Raw genomic sequence first — 21,334 nt, forward strand, 5'->3', positions numbered from 1 at the left:
CTGGTGACACTGTTGGGGATTTATTCAAAATTGAAGGCATAATGAACCAGCATGGCTACCACAGCATCTTGCAGCGGCATGCTATTCCATCCGGTTTGCGTTTAGTTGGACCATCATTTATTTTTCAACAGGACAATGACCCCAAACACACCTCCAGGATGTGTAAGGGCTATTTGACCAAGAAGGAGAGTGATGGGGTGCTACGCCAGATGACCTGGCCTCCACAGTCACCAGACCTGAACCCAATCGAGATGGTTTGGGGTGAGCTGGACTGCAGAGTGAAGGCAAAAGGGCCAACAAGTGCTAAGCATCTCTGGGAACTCCTTCAAGATTGTTGGAAGACCATTTCTGGTGACTACCTCTTGGAGCTCATCAAGAGAATGCCAAGAGTGTGAAAAGCAGTCATCAAAGCAAAAGGTGGCTACTTTGAAGAACTTAGAATATAAGACATAATTTTAGTTGTTTCACACTTTTTTGTTAAGTATATAATTCCACTTGTTAATTCATAGTTTTGATGTCTTCAGTGTGAATGTACAATTTTCATAGTCATGAAAATACAGAAAAATCTTTAAATGAGAAGGTGTGTCCAAACTTTTGATCTGTACTGTATAAGCGATCATTAAGGGGTTAAGCAGTTGTCTTTGGCATTACCCATTAAGCAGTTGTCTTTGGCATTACCCATTAAGCAGTTGTCTTTGGTGTAAGGCATTGCCTACTAAGAAGTTGTGTTGATTATACTAATAGTGCAGAAATTCTTTACTTTCAGATCTCTCCCCATCCATTGATCCATCCCATCATCCATGTCAGTGAGGGGGAGTAGAGAATAATCTTTATTGTCATGGTTTGTGTAATAGATCTTTATACACAACAATGGTGCTTTAAACACAACAGAGCTGGTGCCAGGGCACAGGAAGAGAGGAAGAAAGGCATGCAGCAACAGGAGACTTGGAAAAAAACAGGTATATGGAGATCTTAAGTGGCATTATCCTTACAGGGAACCTGTCACCTGAATTTGGCTGGACCAGTTTTGGTCATATGGGTGGGGTTTTCGGGTGTTTGATTCACCCTTTCCTTACCCGCTGGCTGGAAAGGAAAGGGTGAATCAAGCACCTGAAAACCCCACCCATATGACCCAAAACTGGTCCCGCCAAATTCAGGTGACAGGTTCCCTTTAAGCATATATCTCTGGCAAAAATTAAGAGACCACCACATCAAAACCCTGTCCTGGGCAGCCCAATCTCCAGACCTGAACCTCATTGACAACCTCTCGAATGTAATGAAGAGGATGATGGATAGTCACAAGCCATCAAAGAAGAACTCCTTACATTTTTGCTCCAGAAGCAGTGTGAAAGACTGGTGGAAAGCATGCCAAGACGCATGAAAGCTGTGATTAAGAATCATGGTTATTCCACAAAATATTGATTTCTGAACTCTTCCTGAGTTAAACCATTAGTACTGTTGTTTCTAAATGATTATGAAATTGTTTTCTTTGCATTAATTGAGGTCTGAAAGCACTGGCTGTTTTTTTCTTTTAATTTTGAACTTTTCTCCTTTTCAGAAAAAAAACCAAAATTAATTGCTTGGAAATTTGGAGACCTGTTGTCAGAAGTTTATAGACTAAAAGAACAATTTACATTTTACTCAAAATATACCTATGAAGAGAAAAATCAGACAAACTGAACATGTTGCAGTGGCCTCTAAATTTTAAAGTATTTTTGTCACATTTGCAACAATTTTCAATTTTTCATTTTTTTCTTTTTTTAAAGTTGGATAATTTTTAATATTTGGCATAGTTTTACTTAGGAACAACACTATCAATACACTGGCAAGAAAGTTCACATTTGTACGATTGCTAAAAATTGGGCAGATCTATCAAAACCGTCTTATCCTTAGATGATGACTAATTAGACTAGACAGAAATATCCTATGGCATCACTGATAGATATGGCGCATTTTAGGACTATCTATTCTAAGTTAGTACCACCTTTATTGGCTTACTTTATACCAAAATTGTGGCGCACATTTTTTTGTCACAATTTAAGCCATAACCCTTTCTCTTACAAGTCACTCTTTTCTGAAAGACCATGCTGCAAAACAAGTTGTAAAAAAGGTCTTAAAAAAAAAATAAATAAAAATAAATCCAATGAGGTGCAAGCTGTTAAAAACAGTTTCAGCACAAATCATGGCAGAACTCAGGCGTATTTAGCATGATGAATACATTGCATTTATTTTGCCCATCTGCTGTAGAAGGTCAGAGGTTACTATGGTTGAAGTGATGTTCTCTAGAATTTGTGTCCTTACTGTGAAACAGTCATTAAAACTATGAAAGGACATAAACTGACTTTGTTGTCCAACACATTGAAAGAGTTTTTGTAAAAAGTCCGGTCAAGGTTACTTCCTCGAACGCTTGTTTTCTAGGAGCAGGATAACAAGCCTGTTGTGCAGAGATTTCATCTTTGCAATGTACATTCTCTGGAAGTGCTGGGTCAGTTCTTCACGCAAATGTTTGAGTGGAGATGGGCTGTGACAGTCGGGGATATTCAGCAATGAATGGAAAAAGGCTTCCCACACTATTCCATTCTGCAATCTACAATAAAACGAACATAAGTTATGAAAGAGGAGACATAATTGGAATTTGGTTAGAGAAACAATATAGTCAATGTGATCTTCTGATGTGTGGTTGAAGTCTCTGAATCAGGACCACCACTAATTCCGGAGTTGAAAAAGTTGTACAGTATAAAATATTCCAACCCCTTTAGCACTGCTCTGAGATTACTATTGATTTGAATTGAGTTTTTTCCTATTATTCCTCATATTGACAATACCAGATCACAGACTAAGGCTAGGTTCACATTTGCGTTCAGGAGGGCTGTGGTCTTCCTCCCTGAAGCTCTGCCTACTTCTGTATGCGTCCTGCATTTCCCTGCGTACCTATCTTTAACATTTGGTACACAGGGACATGCGTTCTATGCGAATGCATCCGCATGCGGAGACAGCACGAAAATGCTAAATTTTGTATTTCCATGCAGTCGCCGCACACGTCAAATCGCCCCATGCTGTCTGTTGTCGCACACGCTGTGACTGGTGGAAAGAGTTGGTGTTTCCGTCCTCCACCATTATATTCACCACTATGTGCGTCCTGAAGATTTAGATGGCGGTGAACTCTGGATGCAGGTCGGTCATATGACACGGCCTGCGGAACAGTGTTTTGGGGCGTTTGGCTATCTCAGATAGCCCGGTCCAATTGCCCCAATTTGCCCAGGTCTGTTACATACAAAGTTGTATACTAATCTCTGTCCTAGGTGTTATGTACTGTACTATGTGCACATATATAGTGTTACCTGCACTGAGCACTGGCCAGGCTGCAGGACATATAATGCTGGAGGCTCAAGGTCACACACTGCAGTCTCTATCTGAGGATCACTGTGAGCTATTGCTTCCTCTTACATACAGATCGGGTGTCGCTGGAGCTGATGACAGCACGACCATATCTGTATGTATGTAAGTGTAAGATGGTGCAATAAATCTCACAGTGCAGATAGAGCAGAAAGCAAACACAGCAGGAATCTGATGAAGCCCCATGTCACATACCTCCTGCCCCTGCTGACTTCATTATTATTATTATTGTTTATTTATATAGCACCATTAATTCCATGGTGCTGTACATGAGAAGGGGTTACATCAAAATACAAATATCACTTACAGTAAACAAAACTAACAATGACAGACTGGTACAGCGGGAAGAGGACCCTGCCCTTGCGGGCTTACAATCTACAGGATTGTGGGGAAGGAGACAGTAGGTCAAGGGTTGCAGTAGCTCCAGTGGTGTTGCGGTGGCCGTGTAGTCTTTACAGGCTGTAAGCTTCTTTGAAGAGATGGGTTTTCAGGTTTCTTTTGAAGGATCCAAAAGTAGTGGATAACCGGATGTGTTGGGGCACTGAATTCCAGAGGATGGGTGATAGACTCCATCTCTTCTTCATCTTCATCTCTCTTCATCTCTCCTGTCCAGCAGAGTGAAACAGGCGCGCAGGTGACGTCAGATCAGCAGACACAGCCTGCAGTATCTGCAATACAGGGATGGCGGCCGGCACTTGTGCACTTCTAATACAGTGCGGGCAACGATCTACTGCAGCAGCATAAAGCCGGGCCCCTGGCAGTACGCCACTGCCTGCAAGGGTCCCCCTTCACCTTCGGGCCCCGATGCAGCTGGACCGGTTGAACCGGCGGTAGGTCCGCCTGTGCACTGAGTATTTGGTCAGTACTTCACATCAGTATTTGTAAGCCAAAGCCAGGTATTTTACTAATGTAAAATACTGACCCAATACTGAATGTGTGAGCGTGACCGGAGAGTGATTCAGGGAGTCGGCATTGCAGTTGTGTGACTCAGAAGAGGAGGCGCTGGATATCGGACAAAGCCGAGATTATGGATTGTGCAGCATATAAAAGCCACTGACTGCACGTTTCAAGCATTGGCTCCATGACTTCACCAGTGCATGCGACTCCGAAACATTGCTGTGTTTCAGTGAAAAACATACTTTAAAAGCTGCCAGAAACTAGTCATGACAGGTGGATCCAGCAGCTTCTCCCTGCCCGCTCCTCGAGTGATAGTTTCCGGTCACTGAAGGCGAGTGGGTGGAGATGTCTGGTTCTCTTTAAAGTCCTAATTGTTGTGAATTAAAAGTTTGATCCACATGCAGACTTTTGACACATCCATTGGAAAAAATTGTAGTTTTAGCCTCAAATTCCTCCCATTACTTTTTAGAAAACTTGCACCCATATACACATGTAAAAAGATCATTCAGACTGAACATTCCTTCCGTTGGGGTTTCCATAATAACTGACCGTTTAAAATTGCCTTCTGGTCTCCACACTCCATTCTCTTCACGAACTTTCATGTATTTGCCAAACAGCATGCAGTAAACAGTTCCAGCGACTCCAAAGTAGTCCGTCTGTTACACAGGAGAAACACAGTATTTACAATATACAAATACATTATACGATTACATATCTGCTGCGATTAAATGCACACGAAGAATAAAACAAGGCAGCCTAAGAGAAGAGGTGCGGGAACACAATGTGTAAGGCCGGTTTCACATTAGCATTTTGAGGGGCTGCGGACTTCCTCTGTGAAGCCCCGCCCTCGGCCGCTAGCCCCGCCTACTTCTGCATGCGGCCTGCGTACCTATCTTTAACATTAGGTACGCAGGGCATGCGGCTGTATGCAGATGCTTCCGCATGCGTCGTTTTGACGATGCAGTGACCAGCGTAGGACGCAGCTGGTAGCAATTTATTTTTTTCTCCGCATCGTCAAAACGACGCATGCGGAAGCATCCGCATACAGCCGCACGACCTGCGTACCTAATGTTAAAGATAGGTACGCAGGCCGCATGCAGAAGTAGGCGGAGCTAGCGGCGGAGATGCGGCCGAGGGCGGGGCTTCACGGAGGAAGTCCGCAGCTCCTCAAAACGCTGTAGAAGAGAATAATGCAGGTCACTACCCAGATCAATACTCCAAGTTATTAAACATACTTACATAATTTGCACAGGTTATTATGCTGGTAACACATAGTAATACAGATCTTAAGATATAGGAGTCTTACTCTGTGGGATGCTTGTATAACCATAGGCAGATTATAATGACGGCAATCAGGGCTACCGGCTGGGACCCATGGCCAGATTGCCCTCATTATAATATTTTGTGCTCTATCATCGGTAGTCAGCTTTGATGCAGACAATCGAAAATGGCAACGATGCTACATGGTAGCTCCAGTCACCGTCCCTGTGACGCAATTCAGCCGGTGAGATAACATCATTGTGCCAGCATGGACGCGCTTGGCCACAAGAGGAAGTTGGGCTGCAGGAGACTATAGAGAGAGTCAAGTATTACATTTTTTTTTGGGCTATGTGCACACGTTGCGGATTAGCCTTAGGAATTTCTGGTGCGGATTCTGCATCTCTTGGCAGAAAACGCAGGTGCGGATTTGTTGCGTTTTTTGTGCGAATTTTGGTGTGGATTTTTTGCGGATTTACTGCGTTTTTTACCCCTGTGGATTTCTATAATGGAATGGGTACAAAAACGCTGCAGATCCGCAAAAAAGAAGTGACATGCTGCTACTTTTAATCCGCAGCGTTTCCGCACAGAATTTTCCGTACCATTAGCACAGCAATTTTTTTTAACCATTGATATACATTGTACTGTAAATCACTTGCGGATCTGCAGCGTTTCTGCCCCACAAAAAATGCTGCGGATCCGCAGGAAATCTGCAACGTGTGCATATACCCTTACTGTTTAACAAACTGAATGTGGTCGGGTAGGGGAAATGACATTATTATGAATTGAGGGCGGGAGAGAGGACATTATGTTATAATGATCTCAGACTGAGGCGTAGGAGGACATGACAAGGAATTGGGCATGTAAATATAAGGCTACATTTCCACAAAGAGCTTTTGGTGAGTTTTTGATGTTGAAGATTCTCTGCCCATCTCTAATAATATGTGCAGAAATGGTGCAGACACCAGGATATTCGGGGCCAGCCGAACAGTTACAAAAAGTTTGGTGGCAAACTCAGTCGAGGGATTTGAGAGAGGCCTGGATGTCTTCCTGGAGCGTAACAATATTGTATCTTACAGTTATTAGGTTCTTTAGAAGGACATAGATCTGGGGATTTATTCTGACAGAATGTAGGCTGAACTGGATGGACAAATGTCTTTTTTCGGCCTTGCTAACTATGTTAATATGGTTCGAGTACCAGAACAGTACCAGGTCCCCCATTCACTTGAATGGGGGGCCCGAACATCCAGTGTTTGCCACGCTGTCATGTGCATGACAGCGTAGCAAACACCACTTCTGATCGGCAGTAAAATCATTACCGTCGGTCAGACAGTCTCTGTTCCCACCAGGGCTGTGGAGTCAGAGTCAATATAAAATGGAGCAACTCCTATACTATATAAAAAATTGGGTACAGTAGTTCAATGCAGTTTTGTCTGTCCTATTCCTGATCTAAAGGTCTAGACTTTTATCTGAGATGAATCTGTGCTGCAGTTTGTGTTCATGATAAGTAGTGAAGCTCCTTCTATACAAAGAAGGGGAAAAAATAAACACAGGGAAGGAATGTCTGCATTCATCTCAGAACTTCTGGAGTGAACAAGAAAGCAGGATTAAGGTAAGTACTTCTTAAAGCATATCTAAACTTTCAATAAACTGGATAAATCAATAGTCCAGTATACGTTGTCTCAGTATACTTGGTGTTTTCGTTTGTTTTCCTCTTAGCTCATGTTTGGAGCAATTAGCTGTTCTGATGACTTATATACACTATACAAGAATATAAGGGGAAACACTTTTATAAAATGTCAAATTCGGAAATACAGTAATAGGATCGATGAGGACAAGTGTGTGTGTGTGTGTGTGTGTGTGTGTGTGTGTGTGTGTGTGTGTGTCTTGAATATGATTCAACAGAAACATGCTCCCTCCACCCCTCTTCATAGACCGTGAAGAAATACAGGTGCATCTCACAAAATTAGAATAGTGTGAAATTTCCACAATCAGTGATGGTTTGGGGAGCCATGTCATCTGCTTTTATGGTGTTTAAACAAGACCAAAGTCAGCACAGTCATCTACCAGGAAATTTTAGAGCACTTCATGCTTCCCTCTGCCGACAAGCTTTTAGGAGATGGAAATTTCATTCTCCAGCAGGACTTGGCTCCTGTCCACACTGCCAAAAGTACCAATACCTGGTTTATAAACAATATAAACAACAGTATCATTGTGCTTGATTGGCCAGCAAACTCGCCTGACCTTAACCCCATAGAGAATCTATGGGGTATTGTAAAGAGGAAGATTAGAGACACCAAACAATGCAGATGAGCTGAAGGCTGCTATCTATCAAAGCAACCTGGGCTTCCATAACACCTCAGCAGTGCCACAGGCTGATCGCCTCCATGCCACGTCATATTCATGCAGTAATTGATACCAAAGGAGCCCCGATCAAGTATTGAGTGTATTTACTGAATATACATTTCAGTAGGCCAACAATTCTGATTTTAACCCTGCTGTAGAACCATGAAAAATATGAGTTTCGCTTTTTGTATTGAAGAAATGAAATAAATTAACTTTTTGATGATATTCTAATTCTGTGAGATGCACCTGAATATTACATAGAGTCATTACAAACAGAGGGATGTATTTCAAGTGTTTATTTCTGTTAAAGATGATGATTATGGCTAACAACCAAAGAAAACTCAAATGTCATTATCTCAGTAAATTAGAATACTTTATAACTTGTGATGAGTGAGTGTACTCGTTGCTCGGGTTTTCCCAAGCACGCTCGGGTGGTCTCCGAGTATTTATGACTGCACGGAGATTAAGTTCTCATCGCCTCATCAGCATGATTTACAGCTATTAGCCAGCTTGATTACATGTGGGGATTACCTAGCAACCAGGCAACACCCACATGTACTCAGCCTTGCTAATAGCTGTTAATCATTCAGCTGCCGTGATGAAAACTAAATCTCCGAACATTAACAAATACTCGGAGGTCACCCGGGCGTGCTCGGGAAAACCCAAGCAACGAGTACACTCGCTCATCACTATTTATAACAGCAGCTTGAAAAAATAATTTTAAAATCCGAAATGTTGGCCTACTGAAATGTATGTTCAGTAAATGCACTCAATACTTGGTCAGGGCTCCTTTGGCATCAATTACTGCATCAATATGGTGTGGCATGGAGCCGATTAGCCTGTGGCACTGCTGAGGTGTTATGAAAGCCCAGGTTGCTTTGATAACAGCATTCAGCTCCTCTGCATTGTTGGGTCTGGTGTCTCATCTTCCTCTTGACAATACCCCATAGATTATCTATGGGATTGAAGTCAGGTGTGTTTGCTGGCCAATCAAGCACAGTGATACTGTTGTTTTTAAACCAGGTATTGGTACTTTTGGCAGTGTGGACAGGAGCCAAGTCCTGCTGGAGAATGAAATTTTCATCTCCTAAAAGCTTGTCGGCAGAGGGAAGCATGAAGTGCTCTAAAATTTCCTGAAATACGGCTGCGCTGACTTTGATCTTGATAAAACACAGTGGACCTATACCAGCAGATGACTTGGCTCCCCAAACCATCACTGATTATGGAAACGTCACACTAGACCTCAAGCAGCTTGGATTGTCTGTCTCTCCATTCTTCCTCCAGACTCTGGGACCTTGATTTTTAAGGTCTAGTGCAGGGGTGGGGAACCTTTTTCCAGCCGGGGGCCATTTGGAAACTTCTACCATCATCCGGGGGTCACGTAAAAATGATCACCTTGAATATTAGCCCGGTATATTTAGTCAAACAATTACGGTAACTCACCCTTAATGTGACCCTGGAGCCGCTTCTCTTTGGTGCAGCTGTTATGTTAGGTGATACTGATCATGTTGCTTCTCACAGCTGCTTTTCCCGCTGTGGCACAAAGATCTAAGGAGGTCACATAGCTGGGGGGCACAGAAATCACAGAGGGGCACATAGCTGGGGGCACAGCTGGAGGGGACAGATCACAGGGGGCACAGATCACATGGGAGCACAAAAGAGGGATTTTTGTGTACTCACCGTAAAATCCTTTTCTCCGAGCCAATCATTGGGGGACACAGACCGTGGGTGTTATGCTGCTTTCCACTAGGAGGACACTAAGTGATACAAAGAAAGTTAGCTCCTCCCCTGCAGTATACACCCTCCTGCTGGCCCTCAGCTAACCAGTTCGGTGTAAAAAGCAGTAGGAGATCAGTAACAACATATTAGCTTAAAGCATGTCATATCATATATGAGAGTATAGTGTTGTGAATTTGGATTCTGGGCTCCCCCGGTGGCCGCTTGTGGAATTGGACTTGTCATCCTCTTTCCTGTTTCACCTGGTTCCATCAGTAGTGGGTGTCGCTATTTAAGCTCATTTCTCTGGTGGTTTCTTGCCGGTCAACAATGTTATCTGATGCCTCTCAGTGCTTGTTCCTGCTTCTAGACAACTACTAGATAAGTTGGACTTTTGTCCATGTTTGTTTTGCCTATTTGTTCCAGTTCACAGCTGAAGTTTTGTTACTGTGTCTGGAAAGCTCTCGTTGATCAGGGATTGCTACTCTGGCGTTATGAGTTAATGCCAGAGTTTAAGGTAATCTCTGGATGGTGTTTTGTTAGTGTTTTTCTGCTGACCATGAAAGTATACTATCTGTCTTCTGCTATCTAGTAAGCGGACCTCAAATTTGCTAAGACTATTTTCCTGCTGCGTTTGTTGTTTCATCTGAACTCACCGTCATTATATGTGGGGGGCTACTGTCTTCTTTGGAATATTTCTCTAGAGGTGAGCCAGGTCTTATATTTCCCTCTGCTAGCTATTTAGGTCTTAGGCCAGAGCTGGGCATCTAGCGATAAATAGGAAATGCTACCTGGCTATTTCTAGTTGCGCGGCAGGCTTAGTTCATGGTCAGTATAGTTCCATCTTCCGAGAGCTTGTCCCTCTATAGGCTTGCTATGATCTCTGCCTGCAGAGATCATGACAGTTTGACCGGCCAGTAAAGTGTTAAAGACCCAGGTTGAGAAAGGAGAGTTATAAGAAGTCTGCTGGAATTTTTTTTTTTTTTTTTTTTTTTTTCCTCCAGTCTGCCTTGCTGCAGTCTTTTTTCTCTCTCTCCTCCTAATCTCTGTATGGCTCTGTGTGCACCTGACAATAATGGATCTCCAGAGTGTAACTGCGGGTTTGAATAATCTCATCACGAAAGTACAAAATTTACAAGATTTTGTGGTACATGCTCCGGTATCTGAGCCGAGAATTCCTTTGCCGGAGTTCTTCACAGGGAATAGAGCTAGCTTCCAGAATTTCCGAAATAATTGTAAGCTTTATTTGTCCCTGAAGTCTCGTTCAGCTGGAGACCCTGCTCAGCAGGTTAGGATTGTGATTTCCGTGCTCAGGGGTGACCCTCAAGATTGGGCCTTCTCATTGCCAGCAGGGGATCCTGCGTTACGCGATGTGGATGCGTTTTTTCTGGCCTTGGGCTTGCTTTATGAGGAACCTCATTTGGAAATTCAGGCAGAAAAAACTTTGATGGCACTATCTCAGGGGCAAGACGAAGCTGAAGTTTTCTGCCAAAAATTCCGTAAATGGTCTGTGCTTACTCAGTGGAATGAGTGCGCCTTGGCGGCAACTTTCAGAGAAGGTCTCTCTGATGCCGTTAAGGATGTTATGGTGGGGTTCCCTGTGCCTGCAGGTCTGAATGAGTCCATGACAATGGCTATTCAGATTGATAGGCGTCTGCGGGAGCGCAAACCGGTGCACCATCTGGCGGTGTCTATGGAAAAGACGCCAGAAAGTATGCAGTGTGATAGAATTCTGTCCAGGAGCGAGCGACAGAATTTTAGACGGAAGAATGGATTGTGTTTCTATTGTGGGGATTCTACTCATGTTATATCAGCATGCTCTAGGCGTACAAAGAAGCTTGATAAGTCTGTTTCCATTGGCACCATTCAGTCTAAGTTTATTTTGTCTGTAACCCTGATTTGCTCTTTGTCATCCATTGCCACGGACGCCTATGTTGACTCTGGCGCCGCTCTGAGTCTTATGGATTGGTCCTTTGCCAATCGTTGTGGTTTTGATTTAGAGCCTTTGGAGACTCTTATTCCTCTGAAGGGGATTGACTCCACCCCATTGGCTAATAATAAACCACAATACTGGACACAAGTAACCATGCGTATCAATCCGGATCACCAGGAGATTATTCGTTTCCTGGTGCTGTATAATTTACATGACGATTTGGTACTGGGATTGCCATGGTTGCAGTCTCACAACCCAGTCTTGGACTGGAGAGCAATGTCTGTGTTGAGCTGGGGATGTAAGGGTATTCATGGGGACTTACCTTTGGTTTCTATTTCGTCGTCCATTCCCTCTGAAGTCCCTGAGTTCCTCTCTGATTATCAAGACGTCTTTGACGAACCCAAGCTTGGGTCGTTACCTCCGCACCGTGAGTGCGATTGTGCCATAGATTTGATACCGGGTTGTAAATATCCAAAGGGTCGTTTGTTTAATCTGTCTGTGCCGGAACATGCTGCTATGCGGGAATATATAAAGGAGTCTTTGGAAAAGGGACATATTCGTCCATCTTCTTCTCCCTTGGGAGCTGGGTTTTTCTTTGTCTCAAAAAAAGACGGCTCTTTGAGACCATGTATTGATTATCGGCTTCTGAATAAGATCACTGTTAAGTATCAATACCCATTGCCATTGCTTACTGATTTGTTTGCTCGTATAGAGGGTGCTAAGTGGTTCTCTAAAATTGATCTTCGTGGGGCGTATAATTTGGTGCGGATTAGGCAGGGGGATGAGTGGAAGACCGCATTTAATACGCCCGAGGGCCACTTTGAGTATTTGGTCATGCCTTTTGGTCTTTCTAATGCCCCTTCAGTTTTCCAGTCTTTTATGCATGATATTTTCCGCGATTTTCTGGATAAATTTATGATAATATATCTGGATGATATTCTGATTTTTTCTGATGACTGGGACTCTCATGTCCAGCAGGTCAGGAGAGTTTTTCAGGTTCTGCGGTCTAATTCTTTATGTGTGAAGGGGTCTAAGTGCGTTTTTGGGGTCCAGAAAATTTCCTTTTTGGGGTATATTTTTTCTCCCTCTTCCATTGAGATGGATCCCGTCAAGGTGCAAGCTATTTGTGACTGGACTCAGCCCTCCTCTCTTAAGGGTCTTCAGAGATTTTTGGGCTTTGCCAACTTTTACCGCCGATTTATTGCTGGTTTTTCGGATGTCGTTAAACCACTGACTGATTTGACCAGACAAGGCGCTGATGTTGCTAATTGGTCCCCTCATGCTGTAGAGGCCTTTCAGGAGCTTAAGCGCCGTTTTGCCTCTGCCCCTGTGTTGCGTCAGCCTGATGTGAATCTGCCTTTTCAGGTTGAGGTTGACGCTTCGGAGATCGGAGCTGGGGCAGTGTTGTCGCAGAAAGGTTCCGACTGCTCCGTCATTAGGCCTTGTGCCTTCTTTTCTCGCAAATTTTCGCCCGCAGAGCGGAATTATGATGTTGGGAATCGGGAGCTTTTGGCCATGAAGTGGGCGTTTGAGGAGTGGCGCCATTGGCTCGAGGGGGCTAGGCATCAGGTGGTGGTATTGACTGACCACAAAAATTTGATTTATCTTGAGACTGCCAGACGCCTGAATCCTAGACAGGCGCGCTGGTCTTTATTTTTTTCTCGCTTTAATTTTGTGGTGTCATACCTACCGGGTTCTAAGAATGTTAAGGCAGATGCCCTTTCTAGGAGTTTTGACCCGGACTCTCCTGGTAATTCTGAACCCACAGGTATCCTTAGGGAGGGAGTAATTTTGTCGGCCGTTTCTCCTGATCTGCGGCGGTCCTTGCAAGAGTTTCAGGCGGATAGACCGGATCGTTGTCCGCCTGATAGACTGTTTGTTCCGGATGATTGGACCAGCAGAGTCATCTCTGAGGTACATTCTTCTGCATTGGCAGGTCATCCCGGAATTTTTGGTACCAGGGATTTGGTGGCAAGATCCTTCTGGTGGCCTTCCCTGTCACGAGATGTGCGAGTCTTTGTGCAGTCATGTGACGTTTGTGCTCGGGCCAAGTCTTGTAGTTCTCGGGCTAGCGGACTGCTGTTGCCCTTGCCTATTCCTAAGAGGCCTTGGACACACATCTCGATGGATTTTATTTCAGATCTGCCTGTTTCCCAGAAGATGTCTGTCATCTGGGTGGTCTGTGACCGTTTCTCTAAAATGGTCCATTTGGTTCCTCTGCCCAAGTTGCCTTCTTCTTCTGAGTTGGTTCCTCTGTTTTTTCAGAATGTTGTCCGATTGCACGGTATTCCTGAGAATATTGTTTCTGACAGAGGTACCCAATTTGTGTCTAGATTTTGGCGGGCATTCTGTGCTAGGATGGGCATAGATTTGTCTTTTTCATCTGCTTTTCACCCTCAGACTAATGGCCAGACCGAGCGGACTAATCAGACCCTGGAGACATATCTGAGGTGTTTTGTCTCTGCTGACCAGGATGATTGGGTTGCTTTTTTGCCATTGGCAGAGTTCGCCCTCAATAATCGGGCCAGCTCTTCCACCTTGGTGTCCCCGTTTTTCTGTAATTCGGGGTTTCACCCTCGATTTTCCTCCGGTCAGGTGGAATCCTCGGATTGTCCTGGAGTGGATGCGGTGGTGGAGAGATTGCATCACATCTGGGGGCAGGTTATGGACAATTTGAAGTTGTCCCAGGAGAAGACTCAGCGTTTTGCCAACCGTCATCGTCGTGTTGGTTCTCGGCTTTGTGTTGGAGATTTGGTGTGGTTGTCTTCTCGTTTTGTCCCTATGAGGGTCTCTTCTCCTAAGTTTAAACCTCGGTTCATCGGCCCTTATAGAATATTGGAGATTCTTAATCCTGTTTCTTTCCGTTTGGACCTCCCTGCGTCCTTTTCCATTCATAACGTTTTTCATCGGTCGTTATTGCGCAGGTATGAGGTACCTGTTGTACCTTCAGTTGAGCCTCCTGCTCCGGTGTTGGTTGAGGGTGAGTTGGAGTACGTTGTGGAGAAAATTTTGGACTCTCGTGTTTCCAGACGGAGACTCCAGTATCTGGTCAACTGGAAGGGTTACGGCCAGGAGGATAATTCTTGGGTCAATGCATCTGATGTTCATGCTTCTGATCTTGTTCGTGCCTTCCATAGGGCTCATCCTGGTCGCCCTGGTGGATCTGGTGAGGGTTCGGTGCCCCCTCCTTGAGGGGGGGGTACTGTTGTGAATTTGGATTCTGGGCTCCCCCGGTGGCCGCTTGTGGAATTGGACTTGTCATCCTCTTTCCTGTTTCACCTGGTTCCATCAGTAGTGGGTGTCGCTATTTAAGCTCATTTCTCTGGTGGTTTCTTGCCGGTCAACAATGTTATCTGATGCCTCTCAGTGCTTGTTCCTGCTTCTAGACAACTACTAGATAAGTTGGACTTTTGTCCATGTTTGTTTTGCCTATTTGTTCCAGTTCACAGCTGAAGTTTTGTTACTGTGTCTGGAAAGCTCTCGTTGATCAGGGATTGCTACTCTGGCGTTATGAGTTAATGCCAGAGTTTAAGGTAATCTCTGGATGGTGTTTTGTTAGTGTTTTTCTGCTGACCATGAAAGTATACTATCTGTCTTCTGCTATCTAGTAAGCGGACCTCAAATTTGCTAAGACTATTTTCCTGCTGCGTTTGTTGTTTCATCTGAACTCACCGTCATTATATGTGGGGGGCTACTGTCTTCTTTGGAATATTTCTCTAGAGGTGAGCCAGGTCTTATATTTCCCTCTGCTAGCTATTTAGGTCTTAGGCCAGAGCTGGGCATCTAGCGATAAATAGGAAATGCTACCTGGCTATTTCTAGTTGCGCGGCAGGCTTAGTTCATGGTCAGTATAGTTCCATCTTCCGAGAGCTTGTCCCTCTATAGGCTTGCTATGATCTCTGCCTGCAGAGATCATGACAGTATAGCATATCGGATTATAAAAAAACAAGCATAAGCCAATACCAGGGTGGGAGCTGTGTCCCCCAATGATTGGCTCGGAGAAAAGGATTTTACGGTGAGTACACAAAAATCCCTCTTTCTCCTACGCCTCATTGGGGGACACAGACCGCGGGACGTACAAAAGCAGTCCCTGGGTGGGGACAACGTCAGATCAGGCCCTGTGTAACTGCTACTTACAAGTGCGCCACCGCGGCCTGCAGAGTCCGCCTGCCCAGAGCCACATCTGTGGGAGTCTGGGAATTATAATGCTTCAAGAATGTATGCGGACTGGACGAATCCGCAAGCTTGCAGGCGTGTCTTGTCGACGCCTGGTGCCTAGAACCCACGATAGACAGGGAGATAGGCTGTCATCTAACATGGAAGGACTCCTGGATGGAGAAAAGAATACACCAGGCTGAATGGCCGATGAAGACGGCCAAACCCTTCCTGTAAACGTCAGGAAGCCTTCCTCTTACCGTTAGGAAACCCAAGATACAGTGTCCAACCTTGGGAGGGACGCCGTCCTCAAGACGTACCTACTCAAAGCAATCGCTTCGTTCGGAATATGGGGAACTCATTCCATTTTGTGGACTGGTGCCAAAAGAGATGAGGGAAGAACTATGCCCTCATGACAGTAGTGATACAATACCACCTTGCCTTGAAGGAAATAAGGGAAAAAGGTCTGAAAAGACCCGTTAGCACCGAAGACTCGTCAGGATGAGGATATCGCCGAGAAAAAAGGGGGGCGACCTTCCCTAATAGAATAGATCCCAATGATCTAACGGTATGCAATAGGGAAGAACTACATGTGAAAACATCCTGCGAGGTGGTCCCTACTTGCAGTTTTGTTGCAGAAAGACAGAAAGCTATCAGCTCCGCAAGCGAACTGACGTGGTCAGTGCGGATTTTCGAGGATCCCTGGGGCCCTTTCTGCTTCTGAAAAACTCTCGGAAGTGGAAACTGGTACCACGGAATAACCAGAGCATGCAGTGCGATGCCTCTTGGATCTCGAGGCCGAACAACAAACTCGAGTACACAGGCGATCAGTCAGGACGCCATCCGAACTACAACTGTAGAGCTCCAGTGAAGGCGGGTCTGATGGAAGACTTCCAGGTGAAGTTCCTACTCACTTGAGGTGAAACCCTGACAGCTAAATATGTTCGCAGCTCAGAGTTCTACTCCTGGGACATGTACTGCCAAGATCACCGAGTGATAGATCTCGGCCCATGTGAGGTACCTTGGCCAAGGCGCTTGAACGTGGGTACTCGCTAGATGATTGACGTATGACACAGCCGTGGCGCTGTCCAATTGAAATCGGCTGGGTTGACCCGCCATAAGGTAGTGGACCTACTATAGGACTACCTTTGAGATCTCCAGAGCAATGATCGGGAGAAGAGGCCTGGCATTGGAAGTTACTAGTAACCATGGAACCGGGAGAAAAAAACCCCGGATGAAGAAAGAGCTCAGAGACTATCGTCTGAAAGGCTGCTTGACTTGCTGAAAAAACTAACGGAGCGAAGGAAACTGCTTCCATTGTCGTCTCCGTTGTTGTTTTTTTTTTTTTTTTTTTTTTAAGAAACCTCCCAGCAAATCGAATGAAATGAGGGGATGAGTGAGCAAGAGCGCGAGCTCCCTGTTGAAAAACCATGACCTTGTCTGGAGGGAAATTGACCACCCTTCTGGAAGAATACCGGATCATCCTCAAAAAGGATATCTGCTGGGCTGGAAATGAGAAGTTGTCTAAGTCTAGCTTCCAGTCCAGGTGAGAGGATATCACAAGTGATATAGACGACTCAGCGTAGTCCTGCAAGGGCGTGTAAACAGTCGGCCAAACAGGGCAGAACGGCCACGCCTCTAGGTGCAAGATGACAGCCGCCATGACCCTTGCGAACACTCTGGGTGCGGTAGCAGGGCCGAAGGACAAGGTCGTGACTTAAATGCTGTTCACGAATGGAAAAGCAAAGGAATTTTGAAGAGGTTAGGCATCCCGAATGTCGATGGATGCCAGAGGCTGCACCTTTTTTGTTGAAGTAATAGCTGAGCGGAGGAACTCCATTCGAAGAAGAAGAACCTTGTGAAAAAGTTGTTAGAAGTTTGAGGTCCGGGATCGGTCCTACTTCTCGTTCCCTTTTTAGGAACCAAGATCCCTTAGATCTAGACTGTCCTGGACAACCCTTTCACTGTTGGTCGGGGCTGTAGGAACGTACGATCCTTGGTTAGTCTCCCGCTGAAAAATTTGATTGACCAGCTGAACTGTCTTCAGGAAAGGGGTACTGGTGTGAATCAAGGTAGTTAAGGTCTCCAGGCAGGAGACCGTTGCTCTAGCAATCCATGCGGCGGCTAGGGAGGGTAGAGGGCTGGACCCGTAGCCGCAAAACGGAACAAACCAGATTTGCTATTCGACAGAGCGTGGCATTTTTAATTGAGGACATATCGGGCAGGGATACTGGTAGGTAAACCACAGGAGATTGCACCCGGTTAATCTGCCGAGTGGCAGAATGCGCCGCTGCTTCCAGCAGGTCATAGAGTTAAAAATTAGGAGCCTCGATCCACCATCCTCCTAACAGGGAAGTGGAGAGGGAACATTGGCCTTCTTGCATCTTCTGTTAAATAGTGGTGATGCAGAGGGGGGTGCTCAGACGCCCGAAAAAGGGTGCCTCTGTACATCCACAGAGTTCAGGTCTCCGGGTGGACAGGACAGGTTGTCTGGCGTTAGACCTGGATGCAGAAAAAGGATACCTGGAAGCGACCTTCATGTGCCCGTCTGTTGATGGTGTGGGGAGACCGGCGCCCTTTAAAGTGCCTGTCGCCCTTAAAAATCAGACCAGGCATAGCGTCCCACGTAGAGGCTTCTATCCAGTGAGTCGCATATCCGGACTGGATGGCAAAAGCTCTACGAGGGAGTTTAGACTGAGGGAACTAGTTACACTGGGATAAACTGGGATCAGCGGCAGAGGGCTCCTCATTTATGACCAGTTTCGGATTGGTCATGTGCCTTTAAGACCAGGAAATACTGGTCGTGTGCCTTTAAGACCAGGGAATACTGGTCGTGTGTCTTTAAGACCAGGGAATACTGGTCGTGTGCCTTTAAGACCAGGGAATACTGGTCGTGTGCCTTTAAGACCAGGGAATCCGGGTCGTGTGCCTTTAAGACCAGGGAATACTGGTCGTGTGCCTTTAAGACCAGGGAATACTGGTCGTGTGCCTTTAAGACCAGGGAATCCTGGTCGTGTGCCTTTAAGACCAGGGAATACTGGTTGTGTGCCTTTAAGACCAGGGAATACTGTGTGCGTTTAAGACCAGGGGATCAGACCACACTGGTCACGTGTCTTTAAGACCCTGGAATTCTGGTCACGCGCCTTTAAGACCAGGGAATACTGGTCACACGCCTGTAAGACCAGGGAATACTGGTCACGTGCCTTTAAGACCAGGGAATACTGGTCATGTCCCTTAAGACCAGGGAATACTGGTCACGTGCCTTTAAGACCAGGGAATACTGGTCATGTCCCTTAAGACCAGGGAATACTGGTCATGTCCCTTAAGACCAGGGAATACTGGTCATGTCCCTTAAGACCGGGGAATACTGGTCATGTCCCTTAAGACCAGGGAATACTGGTCATGTCCCTTAAGACCAGGGAATACTGGTCACGTGCCTTTAAGACCAGGGAATACTGGTCACGTGCCTTTAAGACCAGGGAATACTGGTCACGTGCCTTTAAGACCAGAGAATACTGGTCGTGTGACTTTATACTGCTCGTGCGGGTTTAGGTAGAATCTCGCAGCGAGCGAGAAGCGCCAATTCAGGGGGCGGAGCCACAGGCACAACGTGGGCGGAGCCTCGAGACTTCCATGAATAGGCCCAAGCCGGGGCGTAAATTTCTGCAGCCGGCGCCAGCGTAGAAGTTAGGGGTGGTCACCCGTTGCTCGAGAAAATCGAGCGCTTCCGTGCCAGGCGAAAAACGCCAGGAAAAAAATTCAGAGCCGCCTTAAGGCGCCACAGTCTGGTGGTGCGGCCTACACATCGGCCGAAGCCAGGAGCTAAATTTTGTAGCCAGCTGGAGCGTTACCTCAGGGAGGTGGGCCACAGGGAAGCCTGAGACTGCCTGTGAATATCCCACTGCAGAAGCCCATCGCTGGCAGGATCCACTCACCAACGGTGCGCGTCCCGGCATGGAGCCGCCGCGGATGTCGGGTATTGCAGCGTGGACGGTGCAGAGATAGAGGGATAAACCTCAATCCATCATTCCTCTTGTTAGGGAGGTGGAGAGGAACCATCCGCCTCCTTGTGCCATCCACTTTCACAGTGGTGGGACAGTGGGGGCTGCCCGGACCATGGAGAGGGGCTTCTGTACATCCACGAAGTTCAGCCCATCGGGACCGTGGAGGCACCTTCGCCCCTGAAGGGGATTTGAACTGCGGCCTAGTCCGGCTGGAAAAGCCGGGGACTAAATTTATGGAGCCTGCCGGTGGAGCGCGTCGGCGGGCCCCGCGCCGAATGATTGCCGCTGGCGTACCGGCCAGTGGCACCCCCAGGACCGCATCTTCCACGCAGGCAGCGTGAGGAAGAATGGCCCCCGAGATCTGCAGGGCGCCTCTCGTCCCGGACGAGAAGCGCCGAAATAGGGGGCGGGGTTACGGCCGTGGGAGGAATCTGCCCACTGCGGCCTACTCCAGCTGAAAAGCCGGGGACTAAATTTCCAGCCTGCCTGGGGATGCGAGGCGGCCGCAACGGAGCGACGCTAACCGCCGCAGTTCCCGACCGCCGGCGCCTCTCCCCAGGGGCTCTGCCGCAAGTACCGCCGGCGCCTACCCCATAGAGGCCACTGCGGCCTACTCCGGCTGAAAAGCCGGGGACTAAATTTCCGGCCTGCCCGGCGGTGTGCGGTGGCGCGGCCGCAAAGCGATCCGGAGCGCAGGAGGGGAACTCCTGATGTACTCACAGTCCGGTAATGCAGGTCCCCCTGTCCCTGCGCGCTCCATCCTCATCCTCTTCTGTAATCCCTTTGGGCTCTGCCGCAAGTATGCAACGCCATGTGATGTGGGCCTTGTATGTCTGGCCACCGGAGAGGAACATTAGAGAAAGCTCTATGTGCTCGCCGTCTTGCAGGGGGAAGGGAGATCGGGACCAAAGATGGAAACCCGTCGCCCCAGTAAAAATTGGCGTGCTCCCGCGTCGCAGGAGAGGGACGGGGAGGTATACTCGCCGTGCTCGCCTGTTGCTGGTTCGGGGGAGAGCGGGTCCTATAATAAAAAGATCCGTCGCCCCCTTCACTCCGTTGAATAAAAAATAAAAATTTACAGAAAAATTAAAATTAAAATTAAAATAAGAAAGTTGGGGTCTGAAAACAGACCCAAGTGCCTCCTACAGACACTAAGCAAGAACTGGTTAGCTGAGGGCCAGCAGGAGGGTGTATACTGCAGGGGAGGAGCTAACTTTCTTTGTATCACTTAGTGTCCTCCTAGTGGCAAGCAGCATAACACCCACGGTCTGTGTCCCCCAATGAGGCGTAGGAGAAAATCACAGGGAGTACATAACGGGGGGCACAAGCTGGGAGCCACAGAGATCACAGGGATGGGGGGCACAAAGATCAAAGGAGGGCACATAGCTGGAGGGGACAAAGCACAGGGGGGCACAGATCACATGGGAGCACAAATATCACAGGGAGTACATAACGGGGGTCACAGGGATCACAGGGGGGCACAAGCTGGGAGCCACAGAGATCACAGGGATGCACATAGCTGGGGGCACAGTGATCACAGGGGGAGCATATAGCTAGAGGGCACAGAAATCACAGGAGGGCATATAGCAGGAGGGCACAGAAATCACAAGGGGTACATAACTGGGGGGCA

At 46.7% G+C, this 21,334-nt stretch overlaps 1 protein-coding gene across 1 annotated transcript in view; it reads right to left on the minus strand.

The window, feature by feature from the left end:
* Positions 1-2,258: 2,258 nt before the first annotated feature.
* The window catches only part of BUB1 (BUB1 mitotic checkpoint serine/threonine kinase), a 365,871-nt gene continuing 346,795 nt past the window's right edge, over positions 2,259-21,334 (minus strand). Inside the window, exons 21-22 of the mRNA XM_077283132.1 lie at positions 4,843-4,949; positions 2,259-2,587 (exon numbers count right to left, since the gene is read on the minus strand). Of these exons, the coding sequence (XP_077139247.1) occupies positions 2,392-2,587; positions 4,843-4,949 (303 nt within the window). The 3' untranslated portion in view covers positions 2,259-2,391. The remainder of the gene's footprint in view (positions 2,588-4,842; positions 4,950-21,334) is intronic.

Source organism: Ranitomeya variabilis, chromosome 2 (genome assembly GCF_051348905.1).
Source record: "Ranitomeya variabilis isolate aRanVar5 chromosome 2, aRanVar5.hap1, whole genome shotgun sequence".
Lineage (NCBI taxonomy): Eukaryota > Metazoa > Chordata > Amphibia > Anura > Dendrobatidae > Ranitomeya > Ranitomeya variabilis.